Genomic DNA, 18,311 nt, shown 5'->3' with positions numbered 1-18,311 from the left:
TATCCTGAATTACCCCAGTGGGCCAGCGTAATCACACGGGACTTGTAACAGAGAGGCAGGGGGATGAGAGACACAGAAGGTGAGCTGATGACAGAAGCAGAGGGGGAGGCAGAGCCTGGAGTGGTGCAGCCACAGCCGAGCCATGGGGCAGCTTCTTCAGGAGGCAGCAAGGAGCAGGTTGTGCCCTGGCGCCTCAGGAGGAGCCAGAGTTCTGCTGACACCTTGATTTTAGTCCCCTCACACCCATTTAGTACTTCTGACCTCCCCAAATGTAAGAAGCTGGATTTATGCTACTTTAAGCCACTAGGTTTGTGGTCATTTATTGCAGCGGCAACAGGAAAGTATTAAATTCACGAAATGACCTGGTAAAACCAACTTGTGGGACTTTTGAAGGGACTAGGGCGGGCACAAGGCATAGGATTACCATTCTATGGTATTGGAAGAATAATTGGAAAAATAATTGGAAGAAAGCCTTCCAAATGCTTTCTTTTTTTGCCCTCCAGTGACTCTGAGACATAATTTACATATTGCAGCTTCTCTGTTTTTAGGAATCTATGCCTAGTTCTCGTCAATACTAAATTCTATCAATATTGAACAAGTAAAAAAATGTCTTAGGGTTGGTTTTATGGGCTTCACATACTCGTCGAAATAAAACAAAGATAAAGCAGATAGCAGAGGACCCCAAGACTTCCATTTTTAATACTTGCTGCTTGCTATTTATTTGCATTTTAGGAGTGGAAATATTGGCTGAGATGAAAGTACCTGGCACAACATGCCTTTCCTTCTTGGTGTTTCACAGCCAGATGTTGTGAAGTTCTTTTGTTTTTCTTTTTTTTCTCCAGTGCCTGGAAACCTTGGCTGCTACAAGGATCATGGAAACCCACCTCCTCTAACCGGCGCCAGTAAAACGTCTAACAAACTCACCATACAAAACTGCATCAGTTTTTGTCGGAGTCAAAGGTTCAAGGTAATTGTTCTGTGGTTTTATATCTATGGAAAAAGATAAAGGTCTAAATGCATTCTGCTGAGATACCATTTAAAATGTATTTAAATCATTTAAATTGTTAAAAACAACAACAACCTGTGAAGCCATTACAACTGTGCTTTTCTGCCAAAGAGAAGTTGGAGGAAGAGTGGGGCTTGGGATGCCGGGGCGGGAGGCAGCACTCTGTCCAGAGACTGAGGGAAAAAAGGAAACGCCCCTGTACCTGCAGCCAGCTTGACCTCCAGCAGAGTCACGTGTTTCCTCGAGCCCCTGTGTGTTATGAGCAGAGACGTCCCTGGCTCCAAGGGGTGGATCTGAGAATAAGCCAAGGTAGTGGTTACTACTTTGATTCATTAAGGGGCCCTTGCCTGGATACCCGTCCAAAATAGTTTCTTTCCATCCTGTCCATTCTTCTATCTGAAAGTCATCCATCAGTCATTAAGGTTCAATAATGCTATTGTTTGTTATATCAAAAAAAGAAGTCTTTTCCTCCCTCCTCTCCTCCCTCCCTCCATCCCTTCCTTCCATCCTTCATTCCTTCCTTAATAATTTCGTCAAAAGGCCATTAATCAGGCCCAAGCAAGGAGAATAGACTGGCAGTGCTCAAGGCCTGTCTGAGGCAGGGGCTGAGCAAGGCAGTTGGCCCAACATGATCAAGCGATTGGTTGCTTGCAAAAGATTTGAGCATGTTAAGTAAACCTATGGAGGATAATGGGAACCAGGTTTCTCACTATTAGAGAAGGGGGCCAGAGAAAACTGGAATGAAGCCTGCAGTGTTGGACAGGGATTGACGTTATTAGTATAGTGCATGGTTCTGATACATATGTAGAGAGAGATATATAGAAATAAATATATAGGACTTGTGGTTATTGTCCAGTGAGACTCCACACTTCCACTGCAGGAGGCACAGGTTTCATCCCTGGTTGGGGAAATAATATCACACATGCCACATGATGCAGTGAAAGAAAACAAAAAAGAAAGAAACATAAATATAAAAGTATGTGTATATGTGTTTGTATATACATATGTATTTCCTAGCTCTTTCCACTAAGAGGGCCTGGGAACAGTGACATACTGAAAAAAGAGCTACAGTACTGGCATAAAGATGGACATATAAGCTGAAGGAAATAGAATTTAGAGTCCAGACATATTATTATTTATGGCCATATTATTATTTATATTAGTAAATAATAATTTATTATATATAAAGATATAGTATATAATAAATATATGTTATTTATTATATATGTCAGAGACCATGCACTATACTAGTAACGTCAATCCCTGTCCAACACTGCAGGCTTCATTCCAGTTTTCTCTGGCCCCCTTCTCTAATAGTGAGAAACCTGGTTCCCATTATCCTCCGTAGATTTACTTAACATGCTCAATCTTTTGCAAACAACCAATAGCTTGATTGATAGTATTATTTGTGGCTGATTGATATTTGTCAAGAGTACCATATCATTCAATGGGAAAAAAACAATGTTTTCAGCAAACAGTGCTAGGACAACTGGATATCCACATGGAAAAAAATGAAAGTGGACCCCTACCTCATATATGAAAATTAATTTAAAATGGATCACAGACCTACATGTAGCAGCTAAAACTATAAAGCTTTAGGAAGAAATATGGGTACAGATATATATGAGCTTGGATGAGGCAATGACTTTTTTCAGTTAGGATACCAAAAGCACAGACAATCAAAGAAAAAATAAATTGGACTTCATCCAAAATTTAAAATCTCTGTGTATCAGGGACACTATTAAGAAAGTGAGAAAGCAACTCACGGAATAGAGCAAATATTTGCAAAACATATATCTGAATAAAGATCTAATGCCAAAAATATATAAAGAACTCTAACAGTGTGACAGTAGAAGAACAGCCCAATTAAAAAATGAGCAAAGGATTGAATAGATGTTTCTTCATAGAAGATGTACAAATGGCCAATAAGCACGTGAAAAAAGTGCTCAGTATTCTACCTATGCTACACATAATAACACACTTCATGCAGTAAAGATGCTCAGTATTACTAGTCTTTAGGGAAGTGCAAATTAAAATCAATGAGATACCATTTCATACAATAAATAACCTAGGATGGCTGTGATTTTTTTCTTAAGGACAAAAGCAAATGTTAATGAGGTAGAGAAATCGCAACCCAGAAACCCCATTTCTAGATATTTACCCTAGAGAAAGGAAAGCTTATGTTCACACAGAAATATACACAAATGTTTATAGCAGCTCTATTTTATAATCACGAAAAACAAAACAACTCAATGGATTAGCAACCTGTGGTACATTCATGCAATAAACTACTGTTCAGCAAACTATAGATCAGTTCAGAGGAACCTCAGAGACATTATGCTGAGGGAAGGAAGCCAGTCTCAAAATATGATTCTGTGTATAGTATGTCGGAATCTATTCTGACTGCTGTACAAAATACTTGATCTAAACCAAGCATTCACTAACGCAACATTGTAAAGCAACTATATTCCAATTAAAAACAGACAAGAATTCATTTCTCGAAGTCCTGAAGGCTGCAAAGTCTAAGATCAAGGCTTTGGCAGATTTGCTGTCTGGTGATGGCTTGTTTCCTGGTTCATAGATGGCTGTCTCCTCACTGTGTCCTCATATGGCAGAAGGGGAAAGGGGGTCTCTTTTATAAAGGCTCTAATCCCATTCATGAGCACAAGCCCTCATGAATCACTTCCCAAAGATTCCACCACTAGGTACCATCACATTGGGACTTAGTTTTCAACATATAAATTTGCAGGGGAGGGGCAGACATGGACATTTGGTCTCTAGCATATGACAGTCTTAAAAAGTTAAAACTATAGTATGAAAACTAGTATATGACCTCAGTCAAATCCCTTACGATTATACAGTGGAAGTGACAAATAGATTCAAGGGATTTGATCTGACAGAGTGCCTGAAGAACTATGGATGGAGGTTTGTAACATTGTACAGGAGGCTGTGATCAAAATCATTCCCAAGAAAAAGAAATGCAAAAGGGCAAAATGGTTGTCTGAGGAGGCCTTAGAAGTAGCTGAGGAAAGAAGACAAGTGAAAAGCAAATGAGAAAAGGAAAGATATACCCATCTGAATGCAGAGTTCCAAAGAATAGCAAGGAGAGATAAGATAGCCTTCCTAAGTGATCAGTGCAAAGAAATAGCAGAGAACAATAGAATGGGAAAGACTATTTCTTTTCTTTAAGAAAATTGGAGATGCCAAGGAAACATTTCATGCAAAGATGGGCACAATAAAGGACAGAAACAGTATGGACCTATCAGAAGCAGAGGTATTAAGAAGAGGTGGCAAGAATACACAGAACTACTACACAAAAAAGATCTTAATGACCTGGATAACCACAATGGTGTGATCACTCACCTAGAGTCAGACATCCTGGAGTGCAAAGTCTAGTGGGCCTTAGGAAGCATCACTATGAACAAAGCTAGTGGAGGTGATGGAATTCCAGCTGAACTATTTCAAATCCTAAAAGATGATGCTGTGAAAGTGCTACACTCAATATGCCAGCAAATTTGAAAAACTCAGCAGTGGCCACAGGACTGGAAAAGGTCAGTTTTCATTCCAATCCCAAAGGCAATGCCAAAGAATGTTCAAACTACCACACAATTGCACTCATCTCACACACTAGCAAAGTAATGCTCAAAATTCTCCAAGCCAGGCTTCAATAGTATGGGAACCAAGAACTTTCAGATGTTCAAGCTGGATTTAGAAAAGGCAGAGGAAGCAGAGATCAAATTGCCAACATCGTTGGATCCTAGAGAAAGAAGAGAGTTCCAGAAAAACATCTACTTGTGCTTTATTGACTATGCCAAAGCCTTTGACTGTGTTGATCACAACAAACTGTGGAAAATTCTTATAGAGATGGGAATACCCCACCACCTTACCTGTCTCCTGAGAAATCTGTATATAGATCAAGAAGCAACAGTTAGAACCGTACATGGAGCAACGGACTGGTTGCACATTGGGAAAGGAGTAAGTCGAGGCTGTATGTTGTCACCCTGTTTATTTAACTATGTGCAGAGTACATCATGCGAAATGTGGGGCTGGATGAAGCACAACCTGGAATCAAGATTGCCGGGAGAAATAGCAACGACCTCAGATGTGCAGATGACACCACCCTTATGGCAGAAAGTGAAGAAGAACTGAAGAACCTCTTGATGAAAATGAAAGAGGAGAGTGAAAAAGCTGTCTTAAAACTCAGCATTCAAAAAACGAAGATCGTGGCATCCATTCCCATCACTTCATGGCAAAGAGATGGGGAAAAAAATGGAAACAGTAAGAGACTATTTTCTTGGGCTCCAAAATCACTGCAGATGGTGACTGCAGCCATGAAATTAAGACACTTGCTCCTTGCAAGAAAAACTGTGACCAACCTAGATAGCATATTAAAAAGCAGAGACATTACTTTGCCAACAGAGTTCCATCTAGTCAAAGCTATGGTTTTTTCCAGTAATCTTGTATAGATGTGAGAGTTGGACCATAAAGAAAGCTGAACACCGAAGGATGGATGCTTTTGAACTATGGTGTTGGAGAAGACTCTTGAGAGTCCCTTGGACAGCAGGAATATCAAACCAGTCAATCCTAAAGGAAATCAGTCCTAAATATTTATTGGAAGAACTGATGCTAAAGCTGAAACTCCAGTACTTTGGCCACCTGATGGGAAGAACTGGCTCATTGGAAAAGACCCTGATGCTGGGAAAGATTGAAGGCAGAAGGACAAGGGGATGACAGGGGATGAGATGGTTGGATGGCATCACTGACTCAATGTACATGAATTTGAGCAAGCTCTGGGAGTTGGTGATGGACAGGGAAGCCTGGTGTGCTGCAGTCCATGGGGTCGCAAAGAGTCGGACAGGACTGAGTGACTGAACTGAGGGGTGATAGAGGGGAACTACAGAGCAACAGCACCAGAAAGCTTACTGCACATGTTCCATGTCCTGATTGTAGTGGTGGTTGTACAAATTTATTCATGGGTTAAAATCCTTAGGCCTGTACACCATACGAATAGTTGTATGGTAGTATAAAAATAAAAATGTTAAATAGGGGATTTCCCTGGTGGTCCAGTGGTTAAAAAATCCACCTACCCAAAAAAAAAAAAAAAAAAATCCACCTGCCAAAAGAAAAGTAAAAAACAAAAAAAAAGGAAAGAGAAAATCCACCTGCCAATGCAGGGAACAGAGGTTTGATCTCTAGTCTGGAAAGATTACTCATGCCACAGGGCAGCTAAGCCCTTGCATCACAACTCCCGAGCCTGCGCTTTAGAGGCTGTGTTCCAAAGCCACTGCAATGAGAAGCCAGCTTACCACAACTAGAGAGACCTGTGCACAGGAACAAAGATCCGGTGTAGCCATAAATAAATCAATTAATTTAAAAAATGTATTACATAGGGCCTACAATAAGTTTGCAATAAGCACTAACTTCAAAGCATTTACCACCTGTCACATAGTAAACATTCAGTAAAATGTTTAGCTGTTATTAATGTTTCAAGTTAATGGGATCCCTGCCTTTAACAGAGTTAAATACAGTAGAATTGCAAACATAAGTGAGGGATGCTCAGGAGGGGAAGCACCGTGGTGGTACACAGTTACAGTTACAAGTCAGCATGTAGTGAAGTGCGGTGAGAGTGGGTCGGGACCAAGGCAGAGAATCAGAGAAGGTGGGCTGGGAAGACAAGGTGCTTGCTTGCCGAGGGGCTGACCCAGCCAGGTCACCTGACACCCCGACTGACGCTTACCAAGTGCTGCTTCTCTGTCGTGGCAGTTTGCCGGGATAGAGTCGGGCTACGCGTGCTTCTGTGGAAACGACCCTGATTACTGGAAGTACGGGGAGGCAGCCAGTACTGAGTGCAGCAGTGTCTGCTTTGGGGACCACACCCAGCCCTGTGGGGGCGACGGCAGGGTCATCGTCTTTGACAGTGAGTATGCTCTGGGCCCTGCGCTACCCAGGGTTGGGGAACCCTGGGCCAGGGGAGCTGGCCTGTGCATTGTCTGACCCTGCCTTCCTGCTATGCATTCATTTACCTGCAGTACTTACTAAGCACCTACTGCAGGCCAGGGGCGGGTGGCTTTTGCCTCTGTTATTCCTCCAAAGGCAATGAGTCTTCTCCTGGTTACTCTGACAAGAGTAACAACAGCTCCCAGGGACAGACAGGGGCCTGGGAGCAGAAGGGTGTGTGGCCCCTTCCTCTCAACTCCAAGCTTTTGCTCCAGGAGGGTTCTGGAGGAGAGCAGGGTATCGGGCCTGTCCCCCAGCAGCAGCTCCTCCCCTCCTGCCCACTGGTCCCACCAGTGGGAACCCTTTGGTCTCCTGCCCCACCCCAGTCATTCTCATGGGCGCCGGGTGGAGGCCTGCACAGGAGTGCGTGCAAGTGAGTGCAGACTGTTGTGTCCGGGGCTTCTGGGCATGCTGGACTGAGAGGCTGGTCCATAGTCAGCCTTTAGAAATTTGTTAAAATTTTAGCTGCTTTCTTTTTCCTTGCTTTCATGGTGGCCTGCTCTCATTCTTGTGCTCTGTCAAGGATGAAGCACTTTGTGTGGCCTGACTCTCCTCAGAGGCGATTCTTACTTTTTAGAATTAAAATCCCTTGGTTGTCTTGAGATCTCAGCCTTCTGATGGGTTGAAGAAAAAGTTCTGAGCTTCTTCTCAGTGTTAGGATGGAAACAGCTTTCTACATCCTAAAAGGAACTAGGTGTCCCCCCCCAAACCTGGCCTGCTTTGTACATCCTGTGCCTGCCCTTCCTCTTGAGGACTTTGATTTCTAGGCTCTTGTCCTCACCTCACTACTTAAGACTGTGAAGTGGTGTGTCCCCTTCCCTGAACCTGCCGCTCAGAACCGGGGATCCAGACATTAGCTGTGCTGGTGCAGAGGAATGAGGGAACTTCCTGTCTGCAGAAGGTCATTTCTTGTGCCACAGTGTCCCACTTCAAAAACAAGTGTGGCCCCCTCCCATGAGCCTTGCACCCCTCAGGTATCCGGGAGGCCCTCACTTCACTGAGTGACCCCGGCAGAGAGGTTTGTGTTTTCATGGGCTTTGTCTCGTCTGTCCTCACACATTCATATGATACGGGAGCAGGCGATGGTCTCTCCACCCTCAAAGAGAAGCGAGAGGTCTGGATGTGAAGGGAGCCCCTGGGATCACACAGCCCAGCTGGTCCCGAACCCAGACTCTCTGACTCCAGCCTGGCCCCCGCCTGGGCTGTACTGCCATGCTGTATGCTCACTCTGAGGTCTCCTGGGGGAAAAAAAAAAGCCTCCAGTCATTTGTTCAGGGTTTAAGCCGCTCATTCTGTGATTCGATCCTGAAACATAAGATGGCCTGGTTTTGCAGACAAAAAAACAACATCCTAGACTGGATCCCGTCAGCTCAGAAGCTTCATTTGTAACAGGTTGGAAAGCAAACCCCACGGCCGAGCCCCTGCGTGAGGGCTGGCGTCCTTTTGTCTCCTGCAGCTCTGGTTGGCGCCTGTGGTGGGAATTACTCGGCCATGACCTCTGTGGTGTATTCCCCTGACTTTCCTGATGCCTACGCCGCGGGGAGGGTCTGCTACTGGACCATCCGGGTCCCAGGAGCCGCGCACATCCACTTCAACTTCACCTTGTTTGACCTCCGGGATTCCGCAGACATGGTGGAGCTGCTGGATGGCTACACCCACCGTGTCCTGGTCCGTTTCAGCGGGAGAAACCGCCCACCCTCGTCCTTTAACATCTCTCTGGATTTCATCATTTTGTATTTCTTCTCTGATCGCATCAATCAGGCCCAGGGATTTGCCGTCTTATACCAAGGTAAGGTCCTGGCCTCCTCGGGCCCCCCTTGCCCCTCGTTATGACGTGCGGACCTCAGGTGGTTCTTGCATGTCAGGAGCTGCCGAATCAACTTGAAGGTTTTCCCACTTCCTGTTTTATAACTTGTACATGCTGCATGATACAGAAAAGAGATGCCACCTGTGAGTTTTGCTGTTTTAGTCATTCTCATGACAGTTTTCATGGAAAGGCTAAAAGAATAACTAAAAGAGCTGAGATTGGTAGAATCAGAAGGTTCCAAAGAGGTCATTTGGTTCATCCTCCTGTTTCTGAACAGCCTTGCCAATCACCAGAGCCTGGTTCACTCAGACCATCCTAACATGGAGCTATGCCCCTGTACCGTGGACATGTGTGCTGGGTACACAGAGGGCATCCATGACCTAGTCTCTGCCCTGGACATCAGAAGCCTAGACAAGAGTTCAGTCAGTGTCTGGCTCCAGTGTACAGGTGGGACAGGCTGGAAGGACAGGTGGGATTGGGGCAGACAGATAGGAAACAAGAGGGCCTTCCAGGCTGGGGGACCATAGCTGCAGAGGCACAAGGGAAGAACCACCCTAAAGCGTGTCCAGGAGTCCACGCAGAGACCTCAGATGGCTCCTTCAGAGCCAGAGCCTGGCAGGTTCTGCTTTGGGGCCAGGGTGGGGGTGGGGAGGCCAGGGGAGAGAATCGCCCCCAGAGAAAATGGCCCCCCTCTTCATAACCAGTACCGCCTCATCTTTGGCGTCTCAACCAGCTTTCCCCCAGCTAATTCCTTTTGGTCTTCCAGCCATCAAGGAAGACCCACCACAGGAGAAGCCCACTGACAACCAGATGCTGGCCGAGGTGATCACGGAGCAAGCCAACTTCAGTGTGAGCGCTGCCCGGTCCTCCAAAGTCCTCTACGTCATCACCACCAGCCCCAGCCACCCACCCCAGACTGTGCCAGGTAGCCGTTCCCAGACACCATCAAGGGGGTGGGAGCCACAGAGCTTGGCAGCAGCACCCTAGGCAGTTACAGAAGCAGGGTGCTCTTGAGTGTTCCCTTTTCAAGGCGGCTTGGGGGTCCTGGCCCCATGACTCTGTTTGTCTTGGCCTTGGAGGGACATCTCTTTGGCTTGATTCCTGAGTCCTTAGGCAGAGTGCTCACCTCCTTTAGGACACAGTATTTAATAAGCTTATCCAGTGTTTTCCACAGCCAAGGTGTAGCTCGCTAAATGCATCAGCAGTTGCCAGAGCTCTTTCCTCAGTCACTGGGCAGATGTATAAGTGCTTTACTGATGCTAGGCTCTGTTGTAGCTGCTGGACTGTACAGAGAACCACACAGAATCCCTGCCCTCCTGCCACTTGTAAGTGGGAGGAGAAAGACAAGAAGCAAAATGAGAAGTCAGATAGCGACCTGAGCTGTGAAGGTAGGCCCCACAGGAGTAGGGTAGAGAAGGAGCAGTAGTCTTGTGGGCCAAGCTGGGTGACCTGATCGGGCACAGACGGTCACTCCCTCTTTTCTGCCAAGGAAATTGCAGTCTTTAAGAGCTGGTAGAGCTGCAGACCCCATTAGTGGTTCTCTGCTTTAAAGGTTTCCCCTGCAGGACTCACAGCAGGGAGTCAGGCACAAGAGCCTCTCCCTGTGTGTCCTGTCCTTTGTGTATCTAGCATCTCACAGTTCACACAGCCCGTTCCCCAGATGAGGAAACCGGGGCCCAGAGAGCCGTCACACGGTGGTCCCAGGGGTGGAGATGGAACGTGTACCGCCCCTTTTGACTCTGAGTGGAGTGTGCTTTGGGCCACACTGCCTGCCTCTCTCCACAGGGGGAGTCAGGAGCCAGGCGAGGTGCTCACAAGGCCTGGGGCTGCATGCCAGCCCCGCTCTAGCTGCATGCTGTGGCCACCCCCACCTGCCGGGAACTCCTCAGCCAGCCTGCCCCCCAGCCCCCTGACCCCAGGCCGCCAGGGCTCCCTCAGGGCTCCACACAGACCTCCTCCTGAAAACTGAGCTCACACCCAGCCCGAAGCTCACCCCTTGTGCACACTCACCCCTGTGTTTTACACTTGCAGGATGGACAGTGTATGGCCTGGCAACACTCCTCATCCTCACGGTCACAGCCATCGTAGCAAAGATACTTCTGCACATCACGTTCAGGTGAGTATGGGAGCTGCCCGGCCCCAGGAAGGGAAGGTAATTTCTACCACGTTTCAGTTGTCTGAAACACTTGTAACGTCAGAACACAATTCCAAAGCGCTCAACACAGGGCAGTGTACGGCCGTAGACATTCCTCATTCCCTGTAGAGTGAAATGTACAGCTGGACAAATCTCTCTAAGGTTTGAGGGATTGTGTTTGCTCCCCCGTCTAGAGGATATCATTTCAAGGAGGACTGAAATAGTCCAGGCGTAAAACAGGACAATTTCCATTGTTTTGATTTGTGCTGGCCTCTTGATGAGATTTTTACCTAAGAGCAGAGATTCCTAGGATAATACCAGGTATATTTCCTGATGCCATCTAGAATCTGTGAGACAGTCTTAGGAAGAGAAGTTTTATTAACTACTGTTTAATAATTATTTTTAAGGCAGTTATTTAGGAAGCTTATAATAGCTTCACCCTTCAATTCTGACCAATTTGGGAAAAAAATTTTTTTCCTTCTCTTACTTCCACTATTCAGGTTTAACTATTCTGCCTTTTAGGAAAGGGGCGGTTGTTCATGCACAGGAGTCTGTGCACTTACAGAAGGGCTTGCTAATCTTCCTACCTGTACTCTGTCTTTCCTGTGGTTCCCAGTCCAGGCTCTCTCCATTTCTCTTTTCCTCCAGTTTTATTGAGATACAATTGACATAAAGTCTCTCTCCATTTCAAGGCCTTCCTGAGTGTTGGTGTAAAAGCTACCTTTTCCCCAACTTTCTGGCTTGTGCTTGATTCAGGGTTTTTGGTTTTCTGTTTTCAGTTGTCCTGGGTCTTCGAGTGGGGCCTACTCTTTGTTGCAGTGCGCAGGCTTTTACTGCAGTGGCTTCTCTCGTTGTGGAGCACAGGGTCTAGGTGTGTGGGCTTCAGTATCTGCGGCACGCGGGCTCAGCTGTGGCGGCTCGAGGGCTCCGGCCCACAGGCTCGGTGGTTGCGATGCATGGGCTTAGTTGCCCCGAGGCTGCCACAGACTTTCATACGTTAAATGCCGGCTCCTCTATTGCCCTGTAAAGGCTGCCCTTGGCCCCTTTGACACTACTTATAGGCCTTGCCACCCTGCACTGTACATTTCTCAGGGAAAATAATGTCCTTATTACTGTTTACTGAGCTTCTGATATATATAAATATAATATACATATATGTTTTTCTTTCTTTTTTTTGAGTCACAGTTCACACACTCCAGGGAAGCCTCTCTGGCTTAGTAGTCCCGTCTGTGTGTCCCCGACAGCAGGGAGGGGCGGGGTGCTCTCTGGGGCCCAGCACCTCACCATGTGCCGAGACCCCAAAGCCCGTGTGCGTCTCCCATCTGACACCCAGTGCCTCTGCACTTTCCCTGCCCAGCAGCCGAGGGGCTGACCCAGGGAGCGGGGCAGATGGAGAGAAAGGCAGGGCCTACTCCCAGCAGAGCAGGTTTGCCTTCATCCTGTTTAGGTAGGTGAGCTTCTGAATAAGTGTCATTCGAAAAGAGTTCGTCTGCTTAAAAAGAGAAGATTTTTTAAAACTCATAAGCTCTCAGGCCAGCCCTTTGCAGATTGGAATAATCCTTCCAGCTAGAAGGTTCTTCATTACTCTGAGCTGGGACCTGCCCCACTGCACTGCCATCCCATGGGATTTGGGTCACCCGCCTGGCGATCCCTCCAGTCTCTCATGGCAGCTACTAGGTTTCCCCAGGTCTCCTCACCGAGTGTCCTGTTCTATAGGTGCAGGTATCTCATGAAATGGTAGGTTGCTTTGGACGCTTAGTTCTGTTCTACTTGAAAAATTAAGATATTTTTGTTTGACAGATCCCATCGCGTTCCTGCCTCGGGGGACCTTAGGGATTGTCATCAACCAGGGACGTCGGGGGAAATTTGGAGCATTTTTTACGAGCCTTCTACTTCGATTTCCATCTTTAAGAAGAAGCTCAAGTGTCAGAGTCAACCAGACGACCGTAATCCTCTTGTGAGTGACTAAGAGTTCCCCCTCCTTGCCAAGGACACGAGATCCCTCTGCACTCGAGGTCCCTGGGGACCGCCTCTCCCGTGGTTTCTTTCCACCGACTCTTCCCCACCTCGCCTTTGGCCTCCTCCAGGGCAGCAGTCTTCCGCAGGGGCCGCTTGGCCTGGATTCAGCCTGCTTCATCACCACACTCAGGAGAGAGACTCAGGTCCCGGTCTGTGCCCCCTGCATCTCACTCTCGTCTAGGAGCGGGGGGTTGGGACAACAGGGGCTGAGGTGACGGGGTGATTGTGTCAGGCATGGGGCTCAGGTACATTCTAGACAGCTGTCAGGTAGTGGGTAGGTAGCACTTCTTCCCAGTTTTGTCCATGCACAGATGGCTTTCTCCTGGTCTTTCTGCTTTGGAACAGGCCAGGCAGAGAGAGTTCTGAGGCTCTCCCGAGGGGTGGCCTGGTCTGGTACTCCCGGGCATTAGCTGCCCCGTGCATGATGTAGGCCCATGCTCTGCACTGGCTCTGGGCTCTGGGCAAGAATGGGCCTCCTCCAACCTGGAAGGCCGTCAGGTCAAACCTGACACCTTCACATGCGGCTACTTTCTGTTGCTTCTTTGTGCAGCTTGGTGACCAGCAGACAGGTTTGAGGGATAGGAAATGTCCAGCCATCTATTCACGCAGCAGACTTCACCGGAAGCTTTTCTAGGTGCTCAGTAACTCCTCACTGGGTTTGCTGGCCTCGTCCCTGAGCAGCTTGAGGTTCCGTGGAGCCCAAGCCAAGCCCCATCTGTTGACTCCTAAGCTGCCTCTCTTTTCAGAACAGTGTATATGGCAAAGCATCCAGGCAGCGTCTTGTGACCCCGGGCACCAGCAGTCCCTCCGTTAACTGTCCCTCCTTTTAAAAGAGGATGAGAAATTCCCATGGCCTGGGCGTTCAGTGGTCTCCATGCCCCTTCTTATGGGGACAGGATGGGCTTTGGAATGGCTCAGCGGGGAAAGAGAGGGCTCTTGTCCCTGGTCCCACATCCCCTGCACCACCACCCCCCAACCCCGACCCAGAGGGGAGCCTCAGAGAGCGGTGTGCAGAGTGCGGAGGGAGGGCGTGGGAACCGGAGCCCCTCCGGGAGAGGCCTCCGGAGATGGAGAGCTGCAGCTGCAGTGGCTGTGGGTGGTAGAGTTGGTGCCATCCCTCACGGCAGCTGGGAGGAGGGCCTGGGCCCCGCGGGCCGGCCTGGCCTTTCTCAGAGTGAGGCTCCCCTGTAGGCACTCCAGGCCTCGTAGGCCTCGGGCCCCATCGCTCCCTGTTTGGGTACTCTGCCCCCCTCCCCCAGCCCCTGGGCTGCTGCTCGCTTGGCCTTCCTTGGGAGCCTGCCACACTGGCAGCCAAATGCACCCGGCTCCCAGAAAGACAGAAGGCCGCATGGGGCCGCTGGGAGGTGACCCCAGCGGCCAGAAAGATGCTGGGAGCTGGCGGAGGGGGAGAGTTAGAGTGGGAGACGCAGCAAGCCCGCAGGAGGGCGGGGGCACTGCCCCAGGCCCTGGGGGAGGCTTTGATCTGGAAAGGCAGTTCCCCCAGAGCAGCTGTCTGCCGGCCCCCAGGGTCTGGATACAGGCCTGCCACGTGCAAGGACCACTGGGATGTATGACATGTGCAGTCTCTCCTCCAAACTATTCCTGGCCTTTGTGGAATCTCCTCTCAAACACAAGTGTCAGGTGTGTGCGGTCACTAGGTCCCTGAGCAGCTCAGAGGGAATGTGGGATTGCAGCCGGGAGGGCTCCGCCCGACCAGGAGCAGTTGCTCCAAGCCGCGGGCTCCCTCTGATCACTGGCCCCGGTGTGTCCTGTGGGCCCACCTGCTGTCGTCACACTTGGTGACTTCAGGTCACCGTGTGTCCAGGCAGCCGGAGGAGCCCTTTCTCAGAGATCCCCAAGGTGCTGGAAGCCAGTGCTATCCTTCCTGCCACTCGGGTGCAGCCCAGTGACCGAGGATGCACTTACCACCCCGGGAGCAGCCCTGGAAACCCACACCGGCCTCAGGATGGCACAGGGGGAGAGGGCCATAAACTGTCCCAGGCCAAAGTCTGTAAGCCTGACCTGGCCATGGCCTTGGCTGGAACCTGTCAGCCACCTGCCCAGAGGGGCCCCCCGCACCTAAGTAAACACTTGAGACACAAATTGTCCCAGAAGAGGGGAGGTGTTTACACCTAGGAACACCCAGGGGAGCAGCACTTGATCTGCTAAGAAACCACTTAAGAGGGGAGAAAGTAGGAGTTGGAGGGGGCTGGAAAGGGTGACCCTGAGAAAAGCACACGACAGATCACACGGGCTTAGGTAAGAGGAAGCGTGGATCAGAGCATCCCTGCCCTGCGGTGATCGGGTGCTGCTGGGAGCCAGGCCCCCACCTCACCCACGCCCCACTCCGGCCGGCCAGGGAGCCTGGCCTCTTGGCCCCTGGAGGAGGCTCAGGGCGCTCGTGTTCTTCCCCAAGTGGCCAGTGGCTCACAGAACAGAGGAGGAAGGGGAATGAACCCAGGTGCCCGCACATCAGAACAGGGTTGAGGCCCCCTCTTTCTGGGCCTGAGCGAGGTAACTTCTGAAGTGTGGGCTCTAGCGCAAGACTCCAGTCGGCCAGAAACCCACAGAGATCAGAGCACTTGCAGGCGCAGCTGTCCTGGCCCTTCTGCCAAAACCGGGGGGAGGGGGCGGGGGCCTGCATAGGAAGCACCTGCGGCCCCCCCACCCCGCCCTGCCCGTTGTCAGACCCTGGCAGGAGTGGTCGGACCTGCTCCGTGTCCAGCCAGGTCGTCCTGACCCCAGAGTCACCACGCCCCTGTGAGTTCTGGCACTCTGTCTTCCCAAGCACTTGCAGGTGCCTCTGAGGTCGGCCCCTGGCCTGACCGCACCCCGGCCTCCCGTCGAGCCGGGCCGGCCCGCAGCCCACAGCCCCGCACTGCAGCCCTCTTGGTTTCCAGTCTCCCTTACTGTTTGATGTCTGCTTTTGCTGCCACCTTGGGAATGTTTAACCTTCTGATTGTTTCCTCTGGTGTCTCGTTTACCTTCCTCACTGTTCTACCTCCTGGCTGGGGCTCTCAGCTTAGCCGCCCTGGTGCAGGGTGTTTCTCTTCCAGCCGCAGCTGCCTCCCCTCAGGCTGGCCAGCTCAGGGGGACGGGGCCTCACCCTCAGCCTGCAGACCCCGGGGGGCCCATCTCCCAGGTTCCCGTCTTGCCGAGTTGAACACACTCAACGAGGCAGCAGTGGGGTGTGGGGGAAAGTCCAGGTCAGTCTGCTGCTTTGGAAGGGACGTGTCGCCAGGAGCACATGGTCGGGGTTGGGGGCTGCTGCCACGGGGTCCTCCTGGCGTCAGGACCGCCCACACCCACTCACCTTCCCAAGGGGCTGCTGACTCTGGGTGATAAGGCTTTACCTGTAAATATGCTCTGAATATGCAACTTTGAGAATAAAATAGAAACATCATGTATTTTAAAATATAAGATGAAGTGTGACGCACTGTATACAATTTAATATATATTTTTAGGATTTTGTTATTTAAGAAAATGGAATGTAATGGTACTTAACTTTTACAAAAGAGAGAAAAATGTTATTTTTACCGTCTGGAGAAAATAAATATTCTCATTGTTGTAGAAACCGCGACGGGCCCAGGGTTGTTGTGTTTATGGGAGGCTCCCAAGCCCGTGGGCCGGGACGTTGCCGTGCTAGGGGCCCACGGGCTCACCCCGGGTCCGTGCCTCTGACCCGCAGCCGATCTCCGACTGGGGAGGTCTGAAGAGTTGGGATCCCACACCCACAGGGCAGCCATGGTCGAGGGCACCGGACCACAGGTCTGAGGTTGGCCTCAGGCCGGTTAGTCCACTCTCTGCCCCTGTAAAACACACAGCACCCCTGGCTCAGGAGGTCCACATGATCCCCCGCCTTTCTGAGCAGCTGGCACTTCCTCTCCCTTCCCCGCCCCCCCCCTCCTCTGTAATAGCAGGGAAAAAGCTCGGGTGTGAGTTGCCCTCTCCTGTGAGGGCTGTGTGCCCCAAAGCCCCTTTCAGCGGGTCCTGAGGAAGCCGAGCGTCAGCCTGTGGGACCCAGCTGTGAGGCTGGGGGCATAGAACAGGGAGCCTGTGAAGGATTTCCGTGGAGGAGCGACGCCAGGTTCCCAGTTGAGAAGCATTTCCCACTTGCATTCAGAGAAGTGGTCGGAGTGAGGTTAAACCAAGGGTGAGGAGGCCAGTCAGAGATGCCGAGGGCCTACCGGGGCTCCCAGGGCGGCCCTGTGGTGGGAGGGGAGGGCCTGAGAGAGAGAGCCGGCCGCCTCCACAGGGCCCAGCTCACCCCCAGTCCTCCCACTTGCCACATCACCTTTCAGGTGAGGGCAGTTACAGTACTCAGGTCACCTGGTCGTGATGAGCTGTTGCCTGTGGTATGTTTTCAATAAGCAGTAGCTGCTCCCTGTTCTGGAATGCAGCTGGTAGGTGAAGAGCAAGGTGCTGCCCAAGTGTCCTGACCCGGCTGCTGAGGAGAGAGAGGCCAGTCTCTGCGGTTAAGGACATAAAAAGAGAGGAAACGTGCAGAGCTCTGTCGGGCTGAGTCGAGGGAGGTCCCCATGGGATGTGGAGGCCGAACTGTTAGGCCCAGGACAGGTGGCCTGAGGCCCAGGGAGGGTCAGGACTGGGGGCTGCAGCCCATGAAAGCAGAGGCACAGCTGACATCCCAGGGGTGTGTCTGGGCAGGAGCAGCTGAGGACAGTGTCACGGACACACTCAGGCAGATGCGGGGGAGCCTGGGCAGGAGCGGGGGCAGCCCCAGAAGCCAAGCTTCCGACCTACCTGGAGCAGGCTGCCGTTGGTTCTGTAAGCCCCCAGGTACAAATCCTCAGGAGGGGACTGGCCGGGCAAAGCCTCCAGCACCACCACCTTAGACGCAGACGTGCTTCTCAGACTGCCGCCTTGACCACTGGCCTGAGAACCCCTGGTGTGCTAGTTCGAAATGCATGTTCCTGGGCCCTACCCCAGACCCACCAGACTCTCCGGGAAGCCCCTGACTGATGCCGGTGCTCACTGAAATCCAAACACCCTTTTACCTCATTTGAGAAGTTTGGTCAATAGTCACCTTCTCCTCTGAAAGGAACTGTCCACTCATAGACAGCGGCCTTAAGTTCCCCTGGCCTCTTCCTCTGCAGTCTACAGAGTACTGCTTCCTCAACTTAGAAGGCTGTATCGCTCCAGAGATTCATCAAGGGACAGAGAAGGGCAGGGCATAGCAGTCATTCCAGAAGCTTCTCCGGAAGGCGCTGCCTTGACATGGCTGTTTCGCACCCCCCACCCTCCCCGCCCCCGACCTCAGCCGGCACTCAGAGGCCAGTGTCACCTGAGCGTCTGTCTTCTCTGAGCTCTCCTTCTGCCTTTCCCAGAAA

At 50.5% G+C, this 18,311-nt stretch overlaps 1 protein-coding gene and 1 long non-coding RNA gene across 2 annotated transcripts in view; one reads left to right on the top strand and one right to left on the bottom strand.

The window, feature by feature from the left end:
* Nucleotides 1-16,541, top strand: part of KREMEN1 (kringle containing transmembrane protein 1) — a 54,309-nt gene extending 37,768 nt beyond the window's left edge. The window contains exons 4-9 of the mRNA XM_043901444.1: nucleotides 843-967; nucleotides 6,770-6,923; nucleotides 8,460-8,792; nucleotides 9,577-9,735; nucleotides 10,842-10,926; nucleotides 12,745-16,541. Of these exons, the coding sequence (XP_043757379.1) occupies nucleotides 843-967; nucleotides 6,770-6,923; nucleotides 8,460-8,792; nucleotides 9,577-9,735; nucleotides 10,842-10,926; nucleotides 12,745-12,913 (1,025 nt within the window). The 3' untranslated portion in view covers nucleotides 12,914-16,541. The remainder of the gene's footprint in view (nucleotides 1-842; nucleotides 968-6,769; nucleotides 6,924-8,459; nucleotides 8,793-9,576; nucleotides 9,736-10,841; nucleotides 10,927-12,744) is intronic.
* A 507-nt stretch (nucleotides 16,542-17,048) lies between these two features.
* On the bottom strand, nucleotides 17,049-17,845 carry LOC122693709. The gene is made up of 3 exons (XR_006340983.1): nucleotides 17,725-17,845; nucleotides 17,293-17,407; nucleotides 17,049-17,169 (listed from the first exon to the last, which is right to left on the bottom strand). It is a non-coding gene; the product is annotated as an uncharacterized LOC122693709 (long non-coding RNA).
* Nucleotides 17,846-18,311: the final 466 nt, after the last annotated feature.

The sequence above is a fragment of the Cervus elaphus genome, chromosome 5 (assembly GCF_910594005.1).
Source record: "Cervus elaphus chromosome 5, mCerEla1.1, whole genome shotgun sequence".
Lineage (NCBI taxonomy): Eukaryota > Metazoa > Chordata > Mammalia > Artiodactyla > Cervidae > Cervus > Cervus elaphus.
The sequence above is the reverse complement of the archived record's forward strand: the minus strand, read 5'-3'. Positions and strand labels throughout refer to the sequence as shown.